Genomic DNA, 27675 nt, shown 5'->3' with positions numbered 1-27675 from the left:
ATCCCTGCCATTGATTCAATAATCTCTTAATATTTCAGTATGTTTCCCTGAAGAATAAGGACTTCAAAATGCCATCATTACCCCTGAAGTGACAATCATTTTTAAATATCAAAAAGCAACAGCAACTTTAAAGCATACCAAAAAGTACACAAGTCATAATTGCACTCCTTGGTGAGGTTTCACAAACATGCTAAGTACCATTTTCAGTGTCTGACCCTCTGTCAAGTTATCTCTCAGAAATTACGAGATGTCCTCGACAGTGGTTCACACACATCTAAGAGAGTGCTGAGGACAAAGCTGGCCCTGAGCTGTACTCTGTGTGTGTGTGTTGGGGGATGTTGCTGGGCATCAAACACAGGCTCTCTTGCATTCCAGGTGAGTGTCTACCACTGAGCTATACCCCGAGCTGTAGCCAGCACTATTGCAGAATCTCTGAAGTTCAGAATGAACCAATAGGGGTGTAGAAGAGACGTTCCAAATTTAACGTTTAAGCATCAAGCACCTTGAGGAAATCAGAATTCCAAGACCCCGGTTTGTTGCTTGTTTTAATTATCCTTTAAATGAGGGGGGAGAAAAAGCTCCTTGCAGGTTTGAGGGAACATACAAGGTGAGTACGAACAGGCTCACTGAATCTCTAACACATATATTTTTTTTAAATGTGAGGTGCTGGGGGTCGAATTTAGGGCTCCAAGCATACCTAGGCAAGCGCTCGATCACTGAGCTACACCCTCAGCCCCTACGAATCTATTGATTGTTATGCAGCAATAAGAATGTAGTAATTATGTAGTGCACCTGGCACCAGAAGAATTTCTTTACATACAAAATATTTCATGAAAAAGTTTGCCACTTAGTCTTAATTTTCTTATTCCAGTATGACTTAATCATGCTTGTTTTGGAGCTGAAGGTGAGAGAAGCATAGAAATTTAGCATAGGTCGGTTCAGCACTTCGGTGGCAGAGTTAGGATTTGAGAGGTGCAATGCACGGTAGTCCCGGCTCCCTTTGGCTGGTCCCCGCCTCACAGGCACTTCTTAAGCGCGGCCGCTCTTGGGCCTCGGGCCTCTCCGTAGTGCACAGCTCCGCCTCTCCGAACCCTCGCAGAACTCCACCTCTCCACCGGCTCCTTTCGACCAATCAACGCTGGCTTAGAATAACGGGGGGCGGGTAAGGGGCGGAGCCCTAGTGAGATTGGCAGGGTCTTAAGCCACTGGTTCGAGGAGGTTCTCAGATAGACAGCAAGGCAGTCGAATGGACGTGGAGCCTGTGGTTGGCACGAGCCAATGCGGTCGGGAGGCGGGACTGTGGTGTGTGTGTAGACCGGGCCCCGGGGATTGTCGCCGCTTTTGCGGCGTCAGACGCGCTGAGCAGCTCCCTGGAGTCCTCAGATGTAGTGTTTCGCCGCCGCCATGAGCTACACAGGTGGGCCCGGCAGGGTGGGGGTCGGGCCCGGGGTGGTGGACGCGACAGTGACATGCCGGTGCCGTGCCAGGCTCGCCCACGCCTCCCTTGGCGCCGGGGTCACTGCCCTCTGCGGTCACAAAATGGCGCCTTGGGGTTGTAGCTTCAGAGTCGCGCCCCTCTCGCCACGATGCCTCAGTTTGCTATGCTTGTAGCCTGGTGTCCTGGATCCTGGCCGCCCGAGGTCTTGGCTTCTGTTGCTTGTGTCTGTAGGCCCTGAAACCTCGGCGCAGAGGTCTCGGTTCTCATTACCTCCGCCCCTGGCCGGTGCTTCTTAAACCTCGACGTCTCCAGTCGTCGTTTTTAAGACCTCGGATTTTCAATCTTTATGCAGGCTCGGCTGCCGTCGCCATTGCATCCCCTCCCCTGCGCAGTTTTGCAGCAAAATGCCGCAGCTACTTCCCCACCCCACACCCTCCTTCGCCTGCTCGGGAGCTGGGAGAGACGCCAGGCCCCAGGGGAATAAGTAAATATTTGAAGGGTTTGAGCTGAGTGGGGAACCTTGGGCCCCTAGGGACTAAGCTTGAGCCTTGGCAAAGAATGGCTAACTTCAACATTGTTTCACTCAACATCTGTCAAATTTACCGTGTCAGGGGCTGAAGAGGCACTGGGAATGCAGCGCAACTTAGAGGCGAGGGTAGACCTTAACAGGCAAATAAATGAGTACAGGTTGTATTCCGGAGTGATCAGTACTCTGAAATGGTTAATCCATTACATGGAGAGCTTGGAGACCTTTGTAAAGATGTGAGGATTAAGCAGATACGTGGAGTAGAAAGGAGTAAAGATAAGTGGCCCAGGAAGCTGTTGTAAAAGGCCCAGGGGCAGGAACTGCTTGGCTTGTAGATCTCCCAGGGACACCAGTGGGATTTGAGGAAAGAGGAAGGTGGAGGATGAAACCAGAGAGGGGATGCGGCAGAGGTATGCTTGGGCGATCCTAAATTATTCCTGGAGAAATTGTCAAGGCCACCTGGGTTTGCTTTGGCAGTGACCAATGAGGTTTCACAGGCAGTATCATAAACCGGGCCTCCCCCTTAGGATAGGTATTTGAGACTTTAGCGTATGTGGTTGCTGGGTAACCTGCATTCTACTCAGAATGTTCAAGACTGAGAGTGGAACTTCTGTCTCTGGCTTCTTTGTGAACTGCTTTGTGTTGACCTGTACCACTTAATGTTGGCCACTTAATGTACCAGTTCACCCTGCTCTGACCCCCAGGTCAAGAACTGCAGTGTTTCTAGCAGCCATCTCCTAGCTCTAGTTTTCATCTAGGGTGATTTGGAACCTTCTTCCCCACCCCCAATTTGGCAATGTCTGGTTGTCTCTAGGAGTAGGGGGTTCTACTGACATCTAGTGGATAGAGGCCAGTGATGATGCTCAGCATTCTACAATGCACAGTAAGTCCCCCACCACCACTGGTCCTATACATTCTTGGTGCCAAGGTTAGGCAAGCTGTGCTGCAGCCTTTTTGTAGCATCCCTAGTTTGAGGAAAGTCAGGACTGTTGCTGACCTCTCTGAAATTGAGATGTAATTCTTTTTCTCCAAGTGTTAGCAAGACTGAAGATGGTTCTAAGGAATTTAGCGACAGGACTGCTGAAGAAACCAAATGAATGGTTGGATGCTGTGGTCTAGCTTAATAATGGAGCATTAATTTTTTAGATGAGGAAACTGAATTAGAGAAGTCACTAATGACCAAGCCTGAATTTCAGCTCCAGATCTTATAGACTAATAAGCTAATGGTTAGTTTTTCTGTTTTTTATTTTTATTTTTTAATTTTTGATTCATTGTACACAAATGGGGTACAACTGTCATTTCTCTGTACGCAAAGTAGAGTCACTGTTTGCATAATCATACATGTACATAGGATAATGATGATTGTCTCATCTATTATCTATCCTTCCCCCCATCCCCTTTTCTTGATATTGATAAGGTAAAAAACCACAGTAACTTTATAATGTTGGTCTTTTCTTTCTAAGAAGCAGGTCAGGGCTGGGATGTAGCCCAGTGAGGAGTGCTTGCATTGCATATGTGAGACCCTGGGTTCCATCTCCAGCCTGAAAAAAAGGAGAAGAGGAAGCGAGATCACTAAGTTCAAAGGCATTTTAAGTCATATTTCAGGAGACTCTGCTTTAAGGCTAAGCCCTGAAAGCCTTGAGGCAAATGTTACCATTATTATTAGACATGAAAGGTGATAGAAATAATTATCTTTTGTTAATTCATCAAGCTTATGACTCATTTTGCTTTACTTATACTTGGGAAAGGAGGCTCCCTCTTTAGCGAAAGTAAAAATGGGAGCAGTAGAAAAACAGGGCAGAAAAAAAAAATTCTAGGATCAGGCTTTCAAACAAAACTCTGAAATCTGCCATCTTTTTATAGAAACATCTCTCACAGTTGCATTGTGTTAGGAATGCACAAGTGGTTTAGCTGGGTATTCTAGCTTGGGTTACATTTAGGTTACATTTGGATGTCAGTTGAGACCGTCATCTGAAAGCTTGCCGGAGCTGGAGGCCCTCCCTCCAGGGTGACTCAAACTTCTGTGTCTAGCACATTGATGCTGGCAGTGGTTCCTTACCATATGGACCTCTCTGTAGAACTGCTGGAAGAACCCTAATAAATGGTCCAAGAAGGAGCAAGGCAGAAGTCTAAGAAGTTACTCAGCTGGGTGCAGTGGTGCACGCCTGTAATCCCAATGGCTTGAAAGGCTGAGCAGGAGGATTGCCAGTTCAAAGCCAGCCTCAGCATCTTAACGCGGACCTAAGCAACCTAGTGAGACCCTGTCTCTAAATAAAATATTTAAAAAGGGCTGGGGGTGTGGCTTAGTAGTTGAGCACCCTGGGTTCAATCCTGGTTATGAAAGAAAAAAAGAAGTCACTCAGTCATTTCCCCCAAATCTTTTTGGTTACACTGGCTACCTCTATTACTTTGGGAGGGGACTGTATCAGCCCAGGATATAAGAATCATTGGAGACCATCTCAGAGACTGGTTATTGCCCTGTTTTTGGCTCAGTTACTAGAGGATGGACCTAACCAAATTTTAGTTGTCCTCTAACTTTTGTCACTGTCATTTTTTTCAAAGAATATTCTTCAAAAAAAAAAAGGAATAAAACTAGATATGCTTTTGTATTTTTGAGCAAAAACAGTGATAGGCTGCTAAGAGAGAGGGGTTATGCTGCAGAATTTGATTTCCATGGTCTAACCCTTAGCTTTATAGGACCATCCAGGACTTATTTTATTTCTTCCCCCAGAGCTAATTAGTCTGGAAAACTCAACAAAGAAGAAAACACTTTATGCACCATAAGGGCCATAACTGGCTAAAAGAAGACTGTGCTGCAGAGACAGTGTTGTGGAATAGAATATTAATGTGGGTAGCACAGAGTAGAGCAAATATTGCTATTGACCTCTGCAGGTTGGTTTGATAAATTTGCTGGATTGACTTCTCTTTCTCTTCTTGGTGGTCCTAGGAATCCAACCCAGGACCTTGAATATGCTAGGCAGGTGTCGTACCACTAAGCTACACCCCCAGCCCTACCTTTTCTTTATTCTCAGGATTCTCTCCTGAATCAACAGATCTTATGCTCTGTAGCTTGTTTACTGTATTCTAGTATGTATTCCTGTCGGGGTGTGCTAGGTTCCCCTTTGGATTGCAGTATGGTTGTCCCTCTGTTTCCTCAGTTTCCATATTTATGGATTTAACCAACAGAAGATTGAAAACATTCAGGAAAAATAATTGCTTCTATACTGAACATGTACAGATATTTTTTTTCTTGTCATTTCCTAAACAATATGGTATAATTGCACGGCATTTATGTTGTATTAAGTCTCACAAGTAATCTGGAAACATTTAAAGTATACAGAAGTATGCACATAAGTTTATGAAAATGTGTACTTTGTTGAGGTGTTTGAGCCCAGGGGCACTTTAACACTGAGCTCCATCCCGTGTCTTTTTTATATTGAGACAGGATCTTGCTAAGTTGGTGAGGGTCTCCCTAAGTTAACTGAGGATGGCCTCAAACTTGCAGTCCTCCTGCCCTTCCCTCCCAAGTCACTGTAATTATAGGTGTGTGGCACTGCAATATTCCAGTTTTATATAAGGGACTTGCTTATCTGTGAATTTTGCTATTCTGTGTTGGGGAGAGTATCCTGGAACCAAGTCCCAGAAGGTATTGTGCAGTGGATGTATTAAAAAAAAAATCACAGGGCTGGGGTTGTGACTCAGTGGTAGAGTGCTTGACATGCATGAGGCCCTGGGTTCGATCCTCAGCACCACATAAAAGTAAAATAAAGGTATTGTGTCCAACTGAAACAAAAATATTAAAAAAAAAAAAAAATCACATTATGTAGTGTGGCATGGTGGTACGTGTCTGTGGTCCCAGCTACTCCTGAGTTGGGAGGCTTGGGGCCAGCCTGGACTACATAGCAAGATCCCATCTGAAAAAAACAACAAAAAAAACGCCCAAACATTACGTAAAGTCCGGGAGCATTTTGGTGGCATCTCTGATGCTGAACAAACAGGTTTTCAGAAGCTAGTTGAGCAAAGTGGAGAAGCTGGGGGTTGGATACTTGTTGATTATGAGATTTCCCTGTAGGTGAATTCTCTAAAGAATTCTTTCAGTGTTTCTCATGGACAGTTATTGAACATCAGAGCTTGGAATGTAGGTACCTCAGAAAGGTCTTTAGATCCCTGAAAAGAATCCATTCAAATTCATCCCTTTTTAATTAGGGTAAATTGGAAGGGCTGGATCTGAATACTTTTTGTCTTCTTCCCTAGGCCTCAGGCTCCAGGCTCTGTTCTTTCCTCTGGGAAGTAAAGTTGAAGTTGAGTCCCCAGTTCCTCGTTTGGAGCTTTTGGAAGTGGTTGTTCTTGGAATTCTAGCTTGAGAGAAATGTGCCACACAGCATCATCTCTGGGGCCAGGCAACACCCTGCAATTAATTAAATACTTTAGGAGTTGGGGGTATAGTTCAGTGATAAAGCATGGGTCTGGGTTGTCCCCAGCACCATAAAACAGACCACACATTAATACTGCAGTTCTGCACCAAGTAGGCTAAAGAAAGATTGTAAATGACCTCACAGGCGTGTTTAACCCCTACATAAATTTTGATACATTTGTGGAGAGGAATATAGGCCTTTTTGGACCTTAGGGATTGCAGGGTAAGGGTCCTGGCCTGGTCTTCTTCTGTTGGCTTCCTCCTGAGATGGAATGAGATAATGTAGACAAAGCTCTTAGCACCCTGCAGGGGACACACTTGTTTGTGTTGACTGCTTTTGCTGTTATCTTTGTTGTTAAGATCTTAAGAGACTGTCAACAAGTGTGATACTGTCTATCAAGGGGGAGGCACTTGGTTTTGTATTTTTGTTGTAAGTAAGCTTTTTGAGGGTTTGACTTTAATTTGCAGATCATGGATTGACTCCAATGAAAAGAGGCAAATATTGCCTATTTCCTTTCACAGTATTTGTCATAATTTCAGTGCTGAAAGTAAATCTTTTCTTCGTTTTCTTTGTGTGTGTGTGGCGGGAGGGGGGGTAACTAGGGATTGAACCCAGAGACACTTTACCATTGTGCTACATTCCCAGCCCTTTTCATTTTTATTCTGAGATAGTCTCATGAAATTGCCCAGGCTGGCCTTGAATTTATGATCTTTCTGCCTCAGCCTCCCAAGTCGATGGGATTGTAGGCATGCACCAAAATATAGTTTTAAAGCAAGTGTTAGGATCAGTCATAGTTTATTCTAATCAGTCTTTAAGTTCCTGGTAGAAGGTCAGATTTTCCTTAGTTGATACTAATTCATTTATTTTTATTTTTCTGGTTGTTGATGGGCCTTTATTTTGTTTATTTATACGCAATGCTGAGGATGGAACCCAGTGCCTCACACATGCGAGGCAAGCATTTTACCACTGAGCCACAACCCCAGCCCCTATTAATTCATTTTAAATGAAGAAGTAGTTTGAGTTGAGAAGAGAAAGTATTTCATATAAGTACAGGTTGAGTATCACTTCTTCAAATACTTGGGACCAGAAGTATTTCAGATTTCAGATTTTTTTGGATTTTGGAATATTTGCATATACCTTATAAGATATCTTGGGATGGGACCTAAATCTAAACATGAAATTCATTTGTTTCATATGCCTCTTGATACTTAGCCTAAAGGTAATTTTGTGCAATACTTTTAGTGTACCTCCATTTTGACCGTGATCTTTCACACAAGAGGTCAGATGTAGAATTTATTACTTGTGCCGTTGTATTGGTACTCAAAAAGTTTTCAGAGTTTGAAGCACTTCAGGTTAAGGATGCTCAGCTTGTATGTAGTGTGATACTTAATATTGCCATGTAAGCATGCCAGCTCCAAATAATTACATCTGAGAAATAATGGGGACTGGGGATGCAGCTCAGAGGTAGAGTGAGGCCCTGGGTTTTGATCTCTAGCACTACCACCAAAATAAAAGAAGGTAATGCACCCTGTTTTTCTTCCCTCTTTTTGGTACACTGTGAATTGGAATCCTCCCGCCTCAGTCTCCCGAGTTGTTGGGATTGTAGGTGTGTGCCATTAAACCCAATACTTTCTGTGTGTGTGTGTTGTGTGTGTGTTTGTGAGTTGCTGGGTGTTGAACTCAGGGCCTTGTGCATGCAAGGCAAGCACTCTGCCAAATGAGCTGTGTCCCCAGCCCTAAACCCAACACTTTCTAAATGGGAAAACTAAAATATAAAGCAGTTTGTTTCAAATTTAGATTAGGGGAGGGGCATTTGCTTTAACATCACTTCAAAACTAACCCTCATCATGGTTTGAATTGGAAGTAGCATACTTTACAGTGATTTAGTAAAAAGTATTTTGCTGATTTAACTAAATAATAATTTGGGTATTCATTTAACATAATGGGTTACTGGCTTAAATTTTTAAGTTTGTATTTTTTGTTGTTTTTTGTGTTTTTGGGTGCTGGGGATCAAACCCAGGGCCTTGTGCTTACAAGGCAAGCACTCTACTGACTGAGCTATCTCCCCAGCCCCAAATTTTTAAGTTTTTATCCAGTCCTTCTGGTGTAGCAAGTTAAACATAGCCTACCTATCCATTGGTTATTATGTTCCAGAGGTCTGATTAAAACATGGAATCTAGCCAGGAGCCCCCAGCAGCTTGGGAGGCAGAGACAGGAAGATCGCCAAGTTCAAAGCCAGTGAGGACCTAAGAAACTTAGCAAGACCTGTCTTAAAATAAAAATAAAAAAGGTTGGGGAAGAGGCTCAGTGGTTGAGTGCCCCTTCCCTGGTTCCAAAACAATACAAAATAAGTAAAACATGGAATCCAGAGGTTTGGGTGATTTTCCAGCTGAACAGAGGATCTGGTCTGTATTGCAGGGGGTAGTGTTAGTCATTTTCCTGTGATTTGTTCGGAGAAATTAACCACACTGTGCATATGTTTAGGCTTTGTCCAGGGATCTGAAACTACTTTGCAGTCGACATATTCAGATACCAGCGCTCAACCCACCTGTGATTATGGTAAGTGTGGCCCCTGGTGGAACCAGAGTGTTCTGCCTTTTCTTGACAGTGCAGTCCTGTGTCTTTGTTGCCTTTGGCTTTGCTGTCAGCCTGTCTTCCTTTACTAGACCCAAACTTGTATTGAGTGTTACAGTGGGCCATGTGAATAGCTAATGCTTCCTCTTGGGGCAATTGTAACAACAATATCTGTGTTTACTGAGCAAGCCAGAGTATAAATGATTAGTTTCTTTGACCCTTTAACATTTTATAGAAGTACCTGTGATATTTGACTAAAGATCTGACTTCAGAATATTCTCCTTGAGAGCCTGGGAAGGAGAGTAGCCAATCAAAGTCTAAATGATTGGTCCAGGAGAAATTCAGTTTTTAACTTAGCCCCAGGGTGGTGTGAGTAGGGGAAAGGCTGTTTGAATCTAGTTGGCATTTAGAGATTGTAGTCAGGCCACTTCAAGCCCATGGGCTCCACACACACAGCATTGAAGGAAATTGTCCAATTGATTTTTAAATTGTGGGCAGACACACTTAATTCTCTAATTCAGAAGTAGCCACCCAACAGGATTCATAGGTGCTGTTCTGTTGGTGTGCTGCAGCAGCCTCAGAACGCCAATAAAGCTGGTGTTTCCACTTCTGTGACCCCAGAGATGTCTGTTGAGAAGGAAAGGAGCTCTCTTTGGAATGAATAATGTCTTGGTTACTGAGGTGGGTGATTTGTTTTACTCTCAAGGTCCGGGGAAAGATTAAGCTGGCATTCCCTCAGGAGTCAGTGAATAAATGGACTAAAAATGTGTTGAAATTGGGTAAGGAGGTATCAGATAGTTCATAAGTAAGGGAAAACTTGGTTTTCATGACTTTTCCATCCTGCTATCTCTGTTTCCCCCTTTTAATCGAAAGTAGTCCCAAATGACACATTTTTTTTTTTTTTTTTTAAGTCTGGGCAAGGTCTTAGAGCATGCTAGGTGAGTACTCTACCACTGAGCCACATCCTTAGCCCTGGGCATATCTTTTTAACTTCTTTTTTCTCTGGTTTACATGTTGTGGGTACAAGCCTTTTATCAAATGTGCCATTTGCAGATACTTTCTCTAAGACTTATTGGTGTCTATTCTTTGTCAGTCTCTTGATGAATGCATGTTCTTAATTTTGATGAAATCCAATTTATCATTTTTTTGTTTAATGAATCATGATTTTGATATTGTAGCTAACAAATTGTTCCTAACCCAAAGCCACAAAATTTTTCTTCTAGATGTTTTAAGTTTTAGGTTTTACATTTAGGCTGTGATCAATTTTGAGTTAATTATAATATGTACAGTAGAGATCAAGGTTCTTTTTTGGCTATGGGTGGGGATGTATAAATACACAGTTGTTCCAGTACCATTTGTTGAAAATACTGTCTTTTCTCCATTTAATTTCCTTTGTACCTTTATTAAAAATCACTTGACCATATATTGTGTTTTCTGGACTGTACTTCTCTTCAGTTAATCTTTATATCTGAATTTTCTCTAGAACCATACTATATTAGTTACTAGATAGGAAGTCATGAAATCAGTTAGTGTGAGTCCTCTGGGTTTACTCTTTTTCCAAAATTGTCTTGGATATTCTAGTGCCTTTGCTTTTGTGTATACATTTTAGAATCAGTGTGTCAATTTTTATCAAAATTTGTGCAGGACGGGGGATATAGTTCAGTTGGTAGAGTGCTTTCCTAGGATGCACAAGGCTCTGGGTTCAATACCCAGCACCACCAAAAAAAAAAAAAAAAAAAAAAAAAATTGTGCTGAGATTTTGAGTGAGATAGCCTTGAACCTATAGATTAGTGTGGGAGATTTGACATATTAACAATCAAGTCTTTTAAACCATAGGTACGATATCACTCCATTTATTTTGTGACATTTTTATTAGTATTTTATACCTTTCAACCCACAGATCCTACACATATTTTGTTGATTTACTCTTAAGTATTTCATGTTTTTAGTGCGATGGTAAATCTCACTTTTAAAATTTTCAATTTCTGTGGCCCTGGGGGTGTGACTCAGTGGTAGAGAAAGTGCATGGTGATGTCTTAGGTTGAATCCCTGGCACCTTCCCCCCTGTTGTTTTTTTTTTTTTAACCAGTTTACAGTTGTTAATTGCTAATATGTAAACATGTGATTATTCAATTTATGTATTTGATATGTTTATTTTATTTTTTTTAATCCTGCCTGGGTTTGAACCCAGGGCACTTTACTGCTGAGTTATATCTTTAGCCCATTTTTTTTTTATTTTGAGACAAGGACTTGCTAAGTTGCTGAGATTGGCCTCAGGTCCTCCTGCCTCAGCCTCCTGAGTCACTGGGATTACAAGCATGTGCTACTACTGTGGACTTTATCTGATATTTATAAATTTAGTCGGGCATTGTGGTGCATGCCTATAATCCCAGTAGCTCAGGAGGCTGAGGCAGGAGGATTGCAAGTTCAGAGCCAGCCTCAGCAACTTAGTGAGACACTAAGCAATTTGGTAAGACACTGCCCCCTGGGTTCAATCCCTGGCACCAAAAAAAAATATGTATATATATATATATATATATTTTTTTTTTTTTTTTCTGTTCTTATAAATATATATACTTTCTATTCTTAGTGTCTCCTTTAACATCAGGCAGCATTCTAGGTTTGAACAGTGTCTGGGACACCCAACCTCTGCTGAGAAATGATAGTAGTTGTTGGGTGACATGTAATCCCAGCTACTCAGGAGGCTGAGACAGGAGGATTTTAAGTTTGAGGCCAGCCTCAGCAACTTGGTGAGACCGTCTCAGAATGAAAAAGGGCTGGGTATATAGCTCAGTGGTAAAGCACCCCTGGGTTCAATCCCCAGTATTACCCTCTTCCCCCCCACATACACCACCAGGTGTGGTGGTACAAGCCTGTAATACCAGTAGCACCAGAGGCTGAGGCAGGAGGATCACAAGTTTGAGGCCAACCTCAGTAATTTAGTGAAACCCTGTCTCAAAATAAAAAGGACTGGGGATGTGACTCAGTGATTAAGCAACCCTGGGTTCAATCTCTAGTACCAAAAAAAAAAAAAAAAGCTTGTTGCATAGAACCAAGGTTTTGGTTTCCACAGCCAAAGAGGACTTTTTCTTTGTAGGCTCTTTCTTACCTATGGTTTGTTACATGTAGCAGTCATCTAGAGTACTTTGGCTGGTTTCTGACACCTTTCCATTCTCTTTGTTTGTTGGGTTGTACCTGGCTCATCTTTTTAGTTTCACTGTTTCTCTTCTGTAGTCTGAATTCTGCCATTCATCATGCTGCCATTTCAACAAGCTTTGGTCCCCTCCTCTGGGGTGAGCTTGTCTTTACTGTCTGCGGGCAGAGATTTCATGTACTAGGAGAGAATTGGAGGGTCAGTCTCACCAGAGATACTGGGAGTGGAGTTACCTGTTCCCGTGTGCTCCTCTAAGGTGGATCCATGGTCTGGTTACTCAGAGTTCCCCTTGTCATTTGTTAGTGGCTTTGTGCTTCTGAAAGAGTAAATTTTTACCATGTGTTGCTATCAAATCCAGAGCACAATTCATCTAATAATCCAGATCATTTTTTCAATGGCTTTTCTCAAGCTAGGAGTTGCTTCTAGTCTTTCCCTCAGTGATGGGCTCCCACACAGCATACTTGTACACTTCAAAGGCTTGTTGGCCCTCCCTGTTAAGGCAGATATTTGGGGTCTGGGGTGGTTTGTTTTCCTGCTCCACATGGCTTGATAGGTGGCTTGAGTGACATTATTTCAGCATTGATATGGATTGTGCCAGCTGCCTCTTGCACAACAACCTATGACCTCTGTCTCTCTTATCAATCTAATCTATGAACCCAGGGCTTCAGGCATGCTAGGCAAGTGCTGCAGTCTACATAAAACACTGTAAATGGTTTTATTCTTTCTCTAATTAGTACTTAGCAGGCAGGGGTGAAAGGGTGTCTTCTTTTAATTCTAGCTTTGCATGGTTGGAGTGTAGGAGACAAATTCAGTGGCTGAGAATGTTGGCAACAGGAGACTCCTTAAATACCAAATGCTCAGAGCTACAGAAGGCCAGGGACCAGGGCAACAAGTAGCCTGGTGCATTTATATGGGGCTGTCTAGCATGAGGCATCTATCTCAGTTAGAGGAGATCCAATCTGCTATAACCAGTCAGGTTCTGAGAATAACCATCTTCATTTGTGAATTAAAATGAGTTAAACTCATGTTGCCGACTGGGGATATAGCACAGTTGGTAGAGTGCCTGCCTCACATGTACATGGCCCTGGGTTCAATTCCAGCACCACACACAGACACACACCAAAAAAAAAAACACTCAAGTTGTACTATAAGTGATTATGATGTAATTGTCCTTCTATTTTTTTGTAGGATATGGAACTTGGAACTCTGGGACAAACAGAGGCAAGTATCATTCCTACAACCACACTCCTCTCCCTCAGAATTGAACCAGTTGTTTCTCTGCCACTCCCAGCCTGACCAAAGAGGGATTTGGATGTCTCTGGGGCCAGCTGTTGCATCACAGAAGGCCCTTGTTGGAATGCCTAGGGCCTACCCGGAGTCCCCAGCTTATCTCTTGTAACAGAGACACTCTTTTCTCTGTTTGTTTCTGTCTTTCTCTTCCTCCCTGCCCTGCTATCTGTCTGTCTGTTTCCCTCCCTGCAGGCTACGAGAATTATGGTTATGGCTATGGCTATGGCCAGGATAACACCACCAACTATGGGTATGGTATGGCCACTTCAAACTCTTGGGAAATGCCTAGCTCTGACACAAATGCAAACCCTAGTGCCTCGGGTAGCGCCAGTGCCGATTCCGTTTTATCCAGAATTAACCAGCGCTTAGATATGGTTCCACACTTGGAGACAGACATGATACAAGGAGGAGTGTACAGCTCAGGTGGAGAAAGGTGAGTGGGGGCTTGCCTAGGGGCAGAGATTCTGCAGGGGCAACTGCTGCCTGCTGGCATCTTCCTTTGAATGCGCCTCTGTGACTTTTCTCCATCCTTGCTCTGTTCTGCTGGATGCTCTGCTCCCAGTGGGATCCATTGTACTTCCTTTCTCTGACCTATGTCACTCTCATGGTCAGCCTCTCCCTAGCTTCAGGCAGGGAACAAGTTCAGATTGACCTGGCTGCATTGTGCTCACAAGATAGCTCCTCAGGAGCAGAGTGTTCAGTGGCCCCTCTCTTCCGGACAACCCTTTGGTGTTCAGTCTAGACTTTGCATCCTGCAAGACAGGGCAAGGACAGGTTGGGTTTTGTATGAAGGGTGGGACAAGCCTTTGGGACTGACACTGTGAACTAGGCCATCCCAATATAGAGGATGGACAGACATGGACACTTCCTGGTCATTTTTCAATACCTTATAAATAAATGTACACCCGTTGAAAACATCCTTGTGAGGAACTCTTGTTGTCCTCATCTTACAGATGGAGAAACTGAAGTGCAGTCAGGTCATACCCCTTGCCAGGTGGCACCCATTGACTAAGTGGTGGGGCTGGGACTCACACCCTGATCTGCCGCACTGCAGAGCAGTTGTCACTGACTGAACTGGTGTCCATCCAGGGGTCCTTGTGCCCTAGTGAGAAGAACAAGGAAGGGCCTGACTGGTCATTGGTATGGCCAAGTGTGGCCCCAGGGTCACTGGGGGAGGGAGCAAGGGAACTTGCTTGCATGAACTTGAGTTGCTATAGTGTGCCATCTTGCCATAGCTTGGAGCCCAAGGAGCAGGGCTGCTTCTCTTCCATCTGCTGGAGCCTCCTAATGACTTGGTTTTGGGGAGGAGAGTGTGAGGAGGGACCCCTGTGCACGTGAGGTGTGTGTGGTGTAGGCCCTGGGGGCATGGGCTACCACCATGGTTAAACTGACTCTCCGGGCTAGAAGTCCTGGCCTCCTTCCCAATTGCTTCATAGGGTTTACAGCTCTTTTTCTGGCACCTTGGCAAGGTCACAATGTTTACTAAGAAACATTCACCATTTTATCTCATTTCTTTTGGGTTGTGAGGGGCTTTGAAGGGCTTTCATGGGTCCCCCCCAGCCGTGTAGGATGAGATCTGCACTGTTTCTCCTGTGTATCATTTGCCTCAATTGGCTAAGTGTTCAGTGTGCTGGGATACTTAACTCTTCCCCTGACGAGCAGCCTTGGGCATTGTGCCCATCACAAATGGAGTTTGGTTTCCGAAAGACCTTGGGTGTAGCCTTGCCCCTCATAGAAATGACTTGGATTAGAGCTTTCGTGCTAAGTGTTGGTCCTCTTAGGGTCCCTAAGTGAGGCCCCTATGAGGATGTCAGCCAAGAGGCCCTTCCTACTTCTAGTATTCTCTGCCCTTAAGAGTCCAGAATATTTTAACTGGTATTTCTGAACATTGAGTCTTCCTGACTGGGCAGGGTGGGTACTAGAGCTGCATTTCCTGTCCCACGTCTGGGAGGTTGAAGGGAGGGCAGGAGCAGTTGACTTGGCCTTTAGCCAGCTGAACATAATCGATTCTGAGGGGTCTTTGCCTGATGCTTGCCATTTGTCTCTGCAGATATGATTCCTATGAGGCCTGTGACTCAAGGGCTGTCCTGAGTGAGCGAGACCTGTACCGGTCGGGCTATGACTATGGCGAGCTTGACCCTGAGATGGAAATGGCCTATGAGGGCCAGTATGATGCCTACCGTGACCAGTTCCGCATGCGTGGCAGCGATACCTTTGGTCCAAGGGCTCAGGGCTGGGCCCGGGATGCCCGGAGCGGCAGGCCAATGGCCTCGGGCTATGGGCGCATGTGGGAAGATCCCATGGGGGCCCGGGGCCAGTGCATGCCTGGTGCCTCCCGGCTGCCCTCCCTCTTCTCCCAGAACATCATCCCTGAGTATGGCATGTTCCAGGGCATGCGTGGCGGGGGCGCCTTCCCAGGTGGCTCCCGCTTTGGCTTTGGATTTGGCAATGGCATGAAGCAGATGAGGCGAACCTGGAAAACCTGGACTACGGCTGATTTCCGGGTAAGTGAGGCAGCCTACCCCTCCTGACCTATTCCTGGAGTAGATCCATCCCCTCTGACCCAGCTTTCTTTTTCTGGTTCAGACCAAAAAGAAGAAGAGAAAGCAGGGTGGCAGTCCTGACGAGCCGGACAGCAAAGCTACCCGGACAGACTGCTCAGAAAACAGTGACTCAGACAATGGTGCGCATGGTGGCGTGGGGCCTTGCCTCCTTCCCCTTCCCCTGCCTCCATGGAGATTCTGGGCTGAATTTGCCTCCTCTGTCCTTACAGATGAGGGCACTGAGGGGGAAACCGCAGAGGGCACTGAAGGTATCGACGCTATGGAAAAAGGCTCCAGAGCAGTAAGTGGCCCCTGGCCCTGAGCTCGCTCTTCCTGCAGGTGGGGTCTGTGAAGACCAAACTGAGCTGAGTGCAGGCCCCACCACAGGAGTCTTATGTGGTATTGTCACCTGTGTGCACAGGTGGTGGGTGATCAGCACAAGAAGGCAGTGTGGTCTGGTAGAAAGTGCAGGCTGCCTACGCAGCAGCATGTTTCCTCGTGGGAAATGGTGGAACAGTCCCTCTGTATACTGGCTAGCAGGAGGTTGTAAGGCTTCTGGCCCTGGGTCTTGTCTTTTAGAGTCATTATAAGTAACTGCACACTTTAAATTTGGATTTTAAAATTATATTAGGAAGGAGAGGATGAGGAAGGAAAAGAGGATGGGAGAGAAGAAGGCAAAGAAGATTCGGAGAAAGGTGAGTCTTCTAGGGGGCTTGGGTTTTAGGTGACTCTTTCAGGTACTCATAATGGGAAGGATCCAGCTGAGGGCAGGGTTGTGGCAGGAATGTGGCTGGCTGGGACCTGCCTTGTGGGCTGGGTATGTGCTGGCAGGGACTTTGCTTCCTCCCCTGCCCCTTCCCATCCTGTCCCTGTTCTTCCCAGGTGGAGGCCATGGATGGCAGTGTCCTTGTCTAGCGTATTGGTTTTGCCTTCCAGTGGGGGCCGCAAGCAAAATTGTGGGAACCCCTAGGTACACCCCCTGCTATTGGTCCCTTGGTAACGTGCAGTTCCGAGTCCTCAGTGGCTGGTGTCTGAGTTGGGACCCTCGGTGCAGTTTTTACGGCTCTGGTTTGCGTGTCCTCTCCCTTAGCGCCTCTCCAGCCCCTGTTGGGAGTCCGTGTCCCCCCATCTGAGTGATGAGCGCCAGCAGGTACCTACCAGTAAATCCAGCCTCAGCCCACTGTTGCCGCGGTGCCCGGTGGGGGGTGGGCAGGGCCATGTGAGCGGCCTCCCTGCATCCCACCACCTGGCCGCTCTGAACATGTGCCAGTGTCCCCTCCAAGACAGCCTCTTTTTGCCTTCCAGCCTCCCCGTGGCCCACTCCAAAGAGTGAGGGTGTTCTGGAGAGCAGAGGGTTCGGCGTGTATACCCCCACTCCTGGTGCCTAGGCCAAACCCACTTCCTATCCAGCCCAGGGTACCCAGCCCTGCTCATGGCCAAAGGCATTGTGTGAACAACTGCTCTCAGATGGACCCTCTGGAATGGACAGCGGGTGATTCAACCAGAGGCCTTAGGGCCTGCCCTGTTGTGGCAGAACCAAGCTGGTGATTGTATCACTCTGTTCCCACAGGGGCTCTTATCACCCAGGATGAGAATGGCCAGGTCAAACGCAAGTTGCAGGCAAGCAAGAAGAGCCAGGACAAACAGAAAAAGCGGCAGCGAGACCGCATGGTGGAAAGGTAACCAGCTTCCCTCCATCCCTTTGCCTCTGCCTCGCTCTGGGGCTGCCGCCAGGAGAGCAGGGCCATAGCTCTGCCATCTCGCCGCCCTCTGGCCTCCCTTGGGAGCCACCACCTGCTCAGCCGTGCATGGACCCTGCTTCCCGCCAGGCCCAGCTCCCAAGGCCTGACTCGTCCCCTGCCCCTCTGTGGCCGCCTGGCGACCGCTGGCATCTGTGGCCTGAGACCCGACACTGCTCAGCACCGTTGCCCAGAAGCTCCAGCGCTAGGTCACTCAGCGCACGAGCCCCGAGGTGCACTGGGGGCCCGATGCCCCTGAGGGAGGGGGCCAGCTCATCAGAGACTCGAGGTCCAAGGCGCCTGTGCCACCCCAGCTAGCTGCCAAGAGGCCACCGCCGTGCTCAGGAGAGATGGCAGCACCTGTGGGCTATGGCAGCCTCGGGCCTGCCCTCTGCCCTACCCGCCGGCCCTGTCAGGCCGGGCCTGTCTGTGGCTGAGCCCTTCACGCCCCTTGGTCGGGTCTGTCTGCCCTCAGGGCTCCCGCACTGGCGCTTGCCTCCTCCGCCTCAGACTCTTGCTCTTGCTGGACCTTCCTCAGCCTCGCCGGCGCCCGGCCCCTGGGCTCTCCAGACAAAGCTGACCCCGTGGCCCAGATAAGGACGTCCGGCAGAGGTAGGGACCTGCCCCGAGGCCTCGGTGGCGGCTGGCCTCCTCCGCCCCTTGCCACGGCGGCCTGCTCCAGCCCAGGCCCCAGACCCCGGGCTTCTGCTGTGGACACCAGGCCCAGACAGAGCACCTCGCCCAGGTGACTCCAGGCTGCCCTCTGGCAGGCCGGGCAGGCGCCCTCCTTCCAGCTCAGACTGGTCTCTTCTTGGAAGAGGAAGATGAGGCAGCAGGTGCCCAGGCCTGCTTGCCTTCCATCCCTCCCGACACCACCCCCAAGCATTCTGAGCAGAGGATGGGCTGGGCCTTTGAGTTCCCCAGAACCCAGAAGGAAGATGCAGCACCTTTTCGGGCCCTGCCTCGGGACTGCGTACTCCACTCTGCGCCTCAGGGCCACCTGGCTCACGCCAGGGCATCCTTCCTTCCGGTCCCCACCTGGGCCAAGTGCACAAGCTGCTGCCCAGCCTTGGTAGAGTGGCCCTCCGGCAACCTTCCAGCGACTCCTTGCCTGTTGCAGCAGCTGCTGCCTCAGGCTTCAGCCTCCTGCCTGTGGGAAGGAAGAGCTCCTCCCCTGCCCCTACGTTGCAGTAACTGCAGCCTGCAGACTCTCCCTTTCTGCTCCCGACCCTCCTGGTCCCAGCCTGTCCCTCTGCTGGGACCGCACTTCAGAGGCCCGTGAGCAAGCCCTGTTTCAGGGCTTGCAGCTGGGTTGGGTGAGGCGGCAGCACCTTTCCCTGGGACCCTTGCAGCCTCAGCTGCTTGTTTCTCTCCTGTGGCAGGATCCAGTTTGTGTGCTCTCTCTGCAAATACCGGACCTTCTATGAGGATGAGATGGCCAGCCACCTTGACAGCAAGTTCCACAAGGAGCACTTTAAATATGTAGGCACCAAGCTCCCTAAGCAGACGGCTGACTTTCTGCAGGTGAGCTTCAGAGCAGCATAGCTGCCTCTTGATTTCTTGGGCCCCTGGTGACACAGGGCAGCCTATGTGAAATTCCATGTCTCTGACAGGAGTATGTCACCAACAAAACCAAAAAGACAGAGGAGCTCCGAAAAACTGTGGAGGATCTTGATGGTCTGATCCAGCAGATCTACCGAGACCAGGATCTGACCCAAGGTGAGGAGGTTCCATCCCACCTCCCACCAGGCAGCACCTCGGCCTGCCCTCCTCTGCTTCTCTGTACAGGATTTTGACACCCCTTTGTTCCTCTGGAAGGGTCAGTGAGACAAGCCTGGTCCCATCAAGCTGAGAAGCTGGCCTGATATTTTTCCTAGTCTTCTGGGTTTGTTTTAGGCACCTGAAACCAGTGGTGACCCCCTCCTTCTCCCCCTACAGAAATTGCCATGGAGCATTTTGTGAAGAAGGTGGAGGCAGCCCACTGTGCTGCCTGTGACCTCTTTATTCCCATGCAGTTTGGGATCATCCAGAAGCACCTCAAGACCATGGATCACAACAGGAACCGCAGGGTGAGTGGCCATAGGTGGCCCCTCCCTCCTGTGGGTGAACTGAATGAGGCCTCTGGGAAGGTCCTGCGGTTGTAATGAGGAGAGGGGAAGGCAGGGGGCAGTAGATAAGGACACTTCCAGACGAGTGCAATCAGTGTGATTACATAGAAAAAGCCAGGAGATGAGGATGTGGCCTGGGAGATGGTGATATTGAGCTGGGTCTTCAGGATCAGTACACCATGGGATGTGGAGACCTCCATTTGCCTAGGGACCAACCACCAGATTAGGTTCAGAAAAGAGATGGAGAAGGGTACGTTGCATCTGTTGCTGGAGCAGTGGTTGCACTTCAGAGGTTCATATGTGCTAGGTTGAAGGCTTCAGACTTGTTTCTGCAGGTGGCAGAGTTTTCAAGTGGTAGGTGATTGACCAAAACTAGGGTTGATGTTGACCTTGAGACCTCAGCACCCTGCTGTGGAGGGAGTTGGAAGCCAATGAGGGGCTGCTATAATCTAGGGTGAGAGGAGAGCTTTCAAAGTACAGGAATAGGAGGTTGGCCTGTGGGAGTGACCAGGAGCCAGGGATGACTCAGGTTTCTGACTCTGGGAACTGATTTTGCATGGCAAGGGGTTGGGTATATCTATTTCAGAAAGAGAAGCACCATTTGGCAAGGAATGACTATGTTCTTGTTTGCTAGCATGTCTGGAGTGCCTAGCACTGAGGCCAGAGAAGGTGTTTCTGGTTGAAGGGGTAACGTGCTGGATAGAAGGTAGCTGTTAGAAATCAGGTGATGTGGTAGGACTGTAGTAGGGAGAGAGCTCAGAGGCCCAAGACCAGTTCTAAACTAAAGGGAGATGTGACCATAATCAGAATAAGACTTGTTGGATTTATGAGTTGCTAACACCTAAGGAGCGCATAGGAAATAGCATCTCTCATTCTTTTTTCATACCCATCCCACCTCATTTCTGGTCTTCCTCAGTGCAGCAGTTCTCATCCAGGGGTCTGGCTTGGGTAGTCACAGATTGAGTATTGGCAAATATCACTGAGGGGTCTAGAAAGATTAGTAAAGGGTCCATTGACTTTAGCAACAGAAAAGCTGTACGGATCTTGCCCAGAAAGATTCTTAGCTTGGGAACTGATAGAGGGGGTAGGGAGAGAGAAGACAGACAGTGGAGAGTACAGAATACATGCATTATTAAAATCTTTGAAAAAATCTAGGGGAAGTTGGGTACAGTGGTATATTCCTATAATCTTAGCTATTCAAGAGGCTGAAGGAGGATAGCAGGTTCAAGGCCAGCCTGGACAATTTAGCAAGAAGAGATAGAGCCTCAATAGTAGAGTACTTGCCTACATACAAGAAGCCCTGGGTTTAACCTGTGCACCCCCCAATATAGGGGTAATGAGTGACAGTACTTGATCCTAAAAGAATTTAAATGCTGCATGTGTGTGTTTGTGTGTTTAATTTCATCCCCCCTCCCCATCCCTTCAATCCCTGGGGATTGAATCCAGGGCCTTATGTTTGCTAGGCAAGCACTATACCACTGACCTACACCCCCAGCCCTTTTATTACTTTGAGAATGATCTAAGTTGCTCATACTGGCCTCTTAACTTGTGATGTTCTTGCCTCAGCCTACCAAGTAACTGTGTGTGTAACACACACCCAGCTAAATACTATATTTTTTAAAGTTCTGGACTATGGTAATGAATGGAAAACTTCTTGTTATTATTTTAGTAACAGCTCTACTGAGATATGATTCACATACCATATTATTACCCATTTAAGATGTACAATTCAGTAGTTTTTAGTTTATATATAGATTTCTGTATAATCAGAAGCCACTGCCACAATTATAGGATTTTCATTACCTCAAAAAGAAATCCATACCCCTTAGCTATCACCTCCTGTCCTCTCCCAGACTTACACGGTCATTAGTCTGCTACATACTTTCTTTTCTTCTCTCTTTTCTGGTACCAGGGATTGAACTCAGATGGTGCTTTACCACTGAACCAGCCCTTTAGAGACAGGGTCATGCTAAGTTGCTGAGGCTGGTTTTGAATTGTAATCCTCCTGCCTCAGCCTCCCAAATTGCTGGGATTACCAAGGCGTGCACCACCAGGCGCATTTCTCAATCTCTACAGATTGTTCTTATTCCGGACATTTCATACATGGCCTTTTGTGATTGCTATCTTTCACTAAGCACACTATTTTCAGGGTTCATCTACTATAGCATGTATCAGAACTTCATTCTTTTTGTGTAATCTAAGAATATTCTATTACATAGATATACCACATTTTGTTTGTTAGTTTTGTTTTTGGTACTAGGGATTGAACCCAGAGTGCTTAACCACTGAACCACATCCCCCAACCCTATTATTTTTTATTTTGAGACAGGGTCTTGCTAAGTTGCTTAGGGCCTTGTTACTAAGTTGCTGACGCTGGCTTTGAACTTGAGATTCTCCTGTCTCAGCCTCCTGAACCACTGGGATTACAGGCCTGCACCACTGCTCCAGCATATTGTGTTTGTTTATCCATTCATCTGTTTGGGTATTTGGATTGTTTGTTCCTTTTGGCTCTTAAGAATAATGCCCTCAGGGCCTGGGATTGGGCTCAGTGTAGAGCGCTTGCCGGAACATGTGAGGCATTGGGTTCAATCCTCAGCACCACATAAAAATAATAAATAAAATAAAGATACTGTGTCCATCTACAACTAAAAGAAAAAAAAATAGTAAAACAAAAGTAATGCCCTCAGGAACAGCGTGTGCATGTTCTTCTGTGCACATCTGTGTGCGAGTTCTTCTGTGCACATCTGTTTTCATTTCTCTTGGGCATTTACCTAGGAATGGACTGCTTGATTAAATAGTAAATCTTTTTTTTGGTGGGTGTGTGTGTTGTACTGGTGGTTGAACTCAGGAGTATTCTGCCTGTGAGCTATATCCCCAGTCCTTCATAAACTTTATTTTGAAATAGGGTCTCACTCAGTTGCTAAGGCTGGCCTCAAACTTGTGATCCTCCTGCCTCAGCCTCCTGAGTCACTGGAATTTACAGGTATTTACCACCATACCTAGGTCAATTTTTTTCTTTTGTTGCTTTCACTTTGGGTGTCATGTCCAAGAATCCACTGATAAATCCAAGATGATGAAGATTTACCCCTATGATTTATTCTCCAAGAGTTTTATGGTTCTAGCTTTTACAGTTAGACCTTGATCCATTTTGTTTTTTCATATGGTGTGAGGTAAGGATCTAACTTCATTCTTTTACATGTGGATATCTAATTGTCCTAGCACCATTTGAAAAAGAAATGAGACCTTTTGTTTGCCATTGAATGATCTTGGCACTCTTGTTGAATGTTAGTGAAGCATAGCTGTGTGGGTTTATTCCTGGATTTCAAACAGTATTCCATGGTTCTATCTTTATGTTAGTACTATATATAGCCTCATGATAAGATTTGAAGTGATAAAATGGGCATTCTTCAACTTTATTGTTATTTTTCAAAATTATTTTGATTATTCTGTGCCCTTTGAATTTCCATGCGTTTAGGAGCAACTTAACAAATTCTCCAAAGAAACCAACTGGTATTCTGATAGGATTGTGTTCATTTTCTAGACCAATTTGTGGAGTATACCTTCACAATGTTGTCTTCTAATCCATGAATGTGGAATATCTTTGAATTTATGTAGATTTTAATTTCTTTCAAAACTGTTTTGGAGCTTTCAGAATGTCTTGTGCTCCCCCACCCCCCACCCCACCCCCGTGGTTGTTAAAAAGAAAAACAATATTTGAGAATGAATCTGATACATTTAGAAATGGAATCAAACCCTGGGTCTTGCACATGGTAAGCAAGAGCTATTATTTATTAATTCTAATGCTGTTTTAGTGGTTTTTTTTAGGTAGAAGATCAGTTATTTGCAGAATTAGTTGTGCTTTTTCCTTTCCAAACTGTATGCCAATTATTTTTCTTCACTAATTACCCTGACTAGAACCTATGGTATAATGTGAACACAAGTGACGAGCGTGCATGTCCTTGTTTATATCTTAAGGGGATAACCCCAGTCACTCAACATTACCCATTTTGTCCCATCATTCCAGATAGAACACCTATAAAAAATGAGCAATAAATAGATCACTTATGGTGATCTATTTGAATTAATATTTGAATTAAATATTATTATGGTGATCTATTTGAATTAATATTTGAATTAAATATTATTTGAAATAATATTTGAATTTTGAATGTTTTAATGTTTAATAATTTAATTTAAAATTTAATATTAAATTTTTATTGTCATAGAATTGAAAACTTGGGACTTCATGGGTCAAATATGATAGTTGAGGGGTTTTTTTACTGAAAGGATGTTATATTTTGTTAGTATTATTCTCTAATTCATTTTATTTTTTAAAAAGTTTTTTAGATGCTGATGGACCTTTATTTTATTAATTTATGTATATGTAGTGCTGAGAATCGCACCCAGTGCCTCACACATGCTAGGCAAGTGCTCAACCACTGAGCCACAACCCCCCAGCCCCAATTCATTTTATTTTTGTGAGATTGGTAGTTATGTTCTCTAGTCATCTGAGTCTTCTGTTTCTCTTGGTAAATCTTGCTGAACGTTTGTTAATGTTTTTAATATTTGAAAGAACAAACAATTTCATTGAGATTTTTTCTTCTTTTTTCATTCTCTATTAATTTCTAATCTAATTTTTATAAGTTCCCTTCTGCTTGTGTTACATTTAGGTTGCTGGGTTTTTTCTTCCCCCATTTCTTCTTTTTTTCCTACTTTTTTTTTAATCGGTGTGTTATAATTGTACATAATGATGGGATTTGTTGTTGCCTATTCATACCATTTACTAAATGTAGATGTTTATAGCTGTAAATGTTCCTCTGAATACTGCTCGTGTTTCATACTATAAATTTTGGTGTTCAGTTTTATCCATTACTTAATGAATTTCCCAGATTTTAAAAATTCATTTCTAATTTAATTCTATGTGAAGAATATACATTGTATTATTTCAGTTTTTTAAGTTTACTGAGGGCTTTTTTGGGGGGCGGGCATAGTGGTGGTGATTGAACCCAGGGCTTTGTGAACCGTGCCAGGCAAGCACTCTATCATGGATCCATATCTTCTGCTCCTTAATGAGCCTTTTAAAATAGCTTAGCATATGATCTATCCCAGAGAATGTTTGCTGTGCTTGAGAAGAATCTGTATTCTACTGCAATTTGCTGGAGTGTCTGTCAGTTGCTCTAATGCCTAGTTGTTTTATGGTGCTTATTTATTTTATTTATTTTATTTTATTATTTTATTTATTTATTTTTTGGTACCGGGGATTGGACCCGGGGACACTTAACCCACTGAACTACATCTCCAGCCCTTTTTATATTTTACTTAGAGACAGGGTCCCGCTAGGTTGCTTAGTGCCTCACTAAGTTGCTGAGGCTGGCTTTGAACTTGTAATCTTCCTGCCTCAGCCTCCTGTGCTGAGCTGTAATCCCCAGCAGGGATTACAGGCCTGTGCCATGCCTCGCTAGTGATTTTTTTTCTTTCTTTTTTTCCCCACTGTCTTGTTTTTATTTGACTTCCATTAGTGGTTTCTCTAGGCCTTATCTTTTTTTTTTTTTTTTTTTTTTTTTTTCCTGGGGGTGGGCACCAAGGATGGAACCCAGGGGTACTTAATCACTGCATTATAGCCCAGCTCTTTTGTTTTTTATTTCAAGGCAGGGTCTTGCTAAACTGTTTAGAGTCTCCCTAAATTGCTGATGCTGGCTGGCCTCAAACTTGTGATCCTCTTGCCCCAGCTTCCTGAGTTGGTGGGATTACAGGCGTGCACCACCACACCTGAAGGTCTTACCTTTTATACATACAACATCTCAAAGTCTACTTCAGATATACATTTTTTTTTTTTTTTTTTTTTTTTTGGGTGCTGGGGATCGAACCCAGGGCCTTGTGCTTACAAGGCAAGCACTCTACCGACTGAGCTATCTCCCAGCCCCCAGATACACTTTAATTCCAAGGAGATTGTTGCTTCTCTGTAACTATGTCGTAATTATTACTTTCTATACTTTGTTTTTTAAAGAAGTTGAAGAAAGAAGAATGATTATATCTTCATAGCTTTTATAATATTAGTCTTATTTCCCATTTCTCATACTCTTCTTGTGTTTCTGTAGAGTTATTATCTATGGTCATTTCCATAGCTCAGAACACTTTTGCTCCCCTCACCTGATTTGTTTTTTATTTGTTGGTTTTTTGTTCTGCTCTTAAAGCAAATGTATATTTAATATGTCAGTTTTCTATAAAAGACTTTTACAAAGGAAATTTCCAACATGTACAAAGGACAGAATAACATGATAAATTCCCATAAACCCTTCATTGACTCATGCAGTCCCATTTCATAACTCCATCTATCCCATCCCCTATTTCCCAATTATTTTTAAAGCATGTCTCAGATATCACATCATTTCATCCATAAACATTTCAGTGTTTAGCTCTGAAATATAGAGTTTTAAATCACTAGCATAATTACTAATAATAATAATAACTTTTTTTTGGTGTGGTGCTGGGGATTGGACCCAGAGGCACTTTACCCCTGAGCTACATCCTCAGACCTTTTAATTTTTTATTTTGAGACAAGAACTTGCTGAGTTCCAAGGCTGGTCTCAAACTTGGAATCCTCTTGCCGCAGCCTCCCAAGTTCCTGGGATTACGGGCATATACCAGTGTACCCAGTAATAACTTAAAATCTCCAAATAACTGGCATTCAAATTTCTTGGATTTTTTAAAAATCAGGAACTAAGGGCTGGGGAGATAGCTCAGTTGGTAGAGTGCTTGCCTTGCAAGCACAGAGCCCTGGGTTCCATCCCCAGCACCTCCAAAAAAAAAAAAAAAAAAAATCAGGAACTAAGGACCCAGACTGGTCCATGTACAGCAGATGGTTGCTATATCTCAAACTCCTTTCAATATATAGATTGCTCCTTCATGTCCTTTTTTTCTTGCAGTTGATTTATAGGAAGAAACTGGATTATTTATTTGGTAGTTTCCCGGATTTGGTGGTTATGCTCTTGCCCTCACTTTCTTTGTTCCTTTTTAGCAACATTTCTGCAATATATAAGATAAACAATTGCAATATATCTATAGAACCATTTTAGGAAAGAAAAGAATTATGCCTTTATAATGTCTTTTTTTTTTTTTTTTTTTTTTTTTTTGGTACTGGGGATTGAACTCGGGATAGACCACTGAGCCACATCCCCAGCCCTGTTTTCTATTTTATTTAGAGACAGGGTCTCACTGAGTTGCTTAGCACCTCACTTTTGCTGAGGCTGGCTTTGAATTCGGGATCCTTCTGCCTCAGTCTCCTAAGCCACTAGGATTACAGGCATGCATAATTAATTTAAATTCTTCAGTGAATATTCACATTACTGTCTGGGGTTTACTAACAGGAAATTCCTTCCTGCCTGCCTGCCTGCCTTTCTTCCTTCCATCTTTCCTGCCTGCCTTCCTTCCTTGAACTTCTTGGGATCCTCCCAGCCTTCCAGGTAGCTAGAATTACAGGCGTGCATCACCACACGCAGCTTTATCAGTTCTGATTTTTCATAAGGTCAATTTTGCTTTAAAGATAGCTTTTACTCAGTATAGGATTCTGGTTGACAGACTTTTTCGTTCGGTATGTTATCCTGATGGTAGTTTGGAACCTTTGGGTTTCTCTTTTAAGTAATAATTCGTTTTTCTCCTGTTGCTTTCAAGATTTTTCCTTGGTCTTTTTAAAAAAAAATTATTATTAGTTGTTGATGAACCTTGATTTATTTAACTGTATGTGGTGCTTAGAATCAAACCCAGTGCCTCAACGCATGCTAGACAAGCACTCTACCAGTGAGCCACAATCCCTGCCCCTTTTTTTGTCTTTGACTTTTAGCATTTTAGTTATATATCTCTTGGTGAATCTCTGTGTTTATTCTACTCA

The 27675-nt window shown here is 44.8% G+C and overlaps 1 protein-coding gene across 2 annotated transcripts in view; it reads left to right on the top strand.

The window, feature by feature from the left end:
- The first annotated feature begins 1287 nt into the window (after window positions 1-1287).
- Akap8l (A-kinase anchoring protein 8 like) overlaps window positions 1288-27675 on the top strand; it is a 33980-nt gene continuing 7592 nt past the window's right edge. The window contains exons 1-13 of one of the 2 annotated variants that reach the window (XM_047531470.1): window positions 1288-1417; window positions 8864-8938; window positions 13296-13328; window positions 13590-13647; window positions 13750-13830; window positions 15448-15901; window positions 15984-16080; window positions 16171-16241; window positions 16572-16635; window positions 17511-17619; window positions 19062-19203; window positions 19293-19398; window positions 19618-19748. In XM_047531470.1, coding sequence (XP_047387426.1) covers window positions 1405-1417; window positions 8864-8938; window positions 13296-13328; window positions 13590-13647; window positions 13750-13830; window positions 15448-15901; window positions 15984-16080; window positions 16171-16241; window positions 16572-16635; window positions 17511-17619; window positions 19062-19203; window positions 19293-19398; window positions 19618-19748 — 1434 coding nt within the window. In that variant the 5' untranslated portion in view covers window positions 1288-1404. Of the gene's footprint in view, window positions 1418-8863; window positions 8939-13295; window positions 13329-13589; window positions 13831-15447; window positions 15902-15983; window positions 16081-16170; window positions 16242-16571; window positions 16636-17510; window positions 17620-19061; window positions 19204-19292; window positions 19399-19617; window positions 19749-27675 lie in introns of both variants that reach the window. The other variant, XM_047531469.1, reaches the window with a different exon arrangement.

The sequence above is a fragment of the Sciurus carolinensis genome, chromosome 17 (assembly GCF_902686445.1).
Source record: "Sciurus carolinensis chromosome 17, mSciCar1.2, whole genome shotgun sequence".
NCBI classification, from domain to species: domain Eukaryota; kingdom Metazoa; phylum Chordata; class Mammalia; order Rodentia; family Sciuridae; genus Sciurus; species Sciurus carolinensis.
The sequence above is the reverse complement of the archived record's forward strand: the minus strand, read 5'-3'. Positions and strand labels throughout refer to the sequence as shown.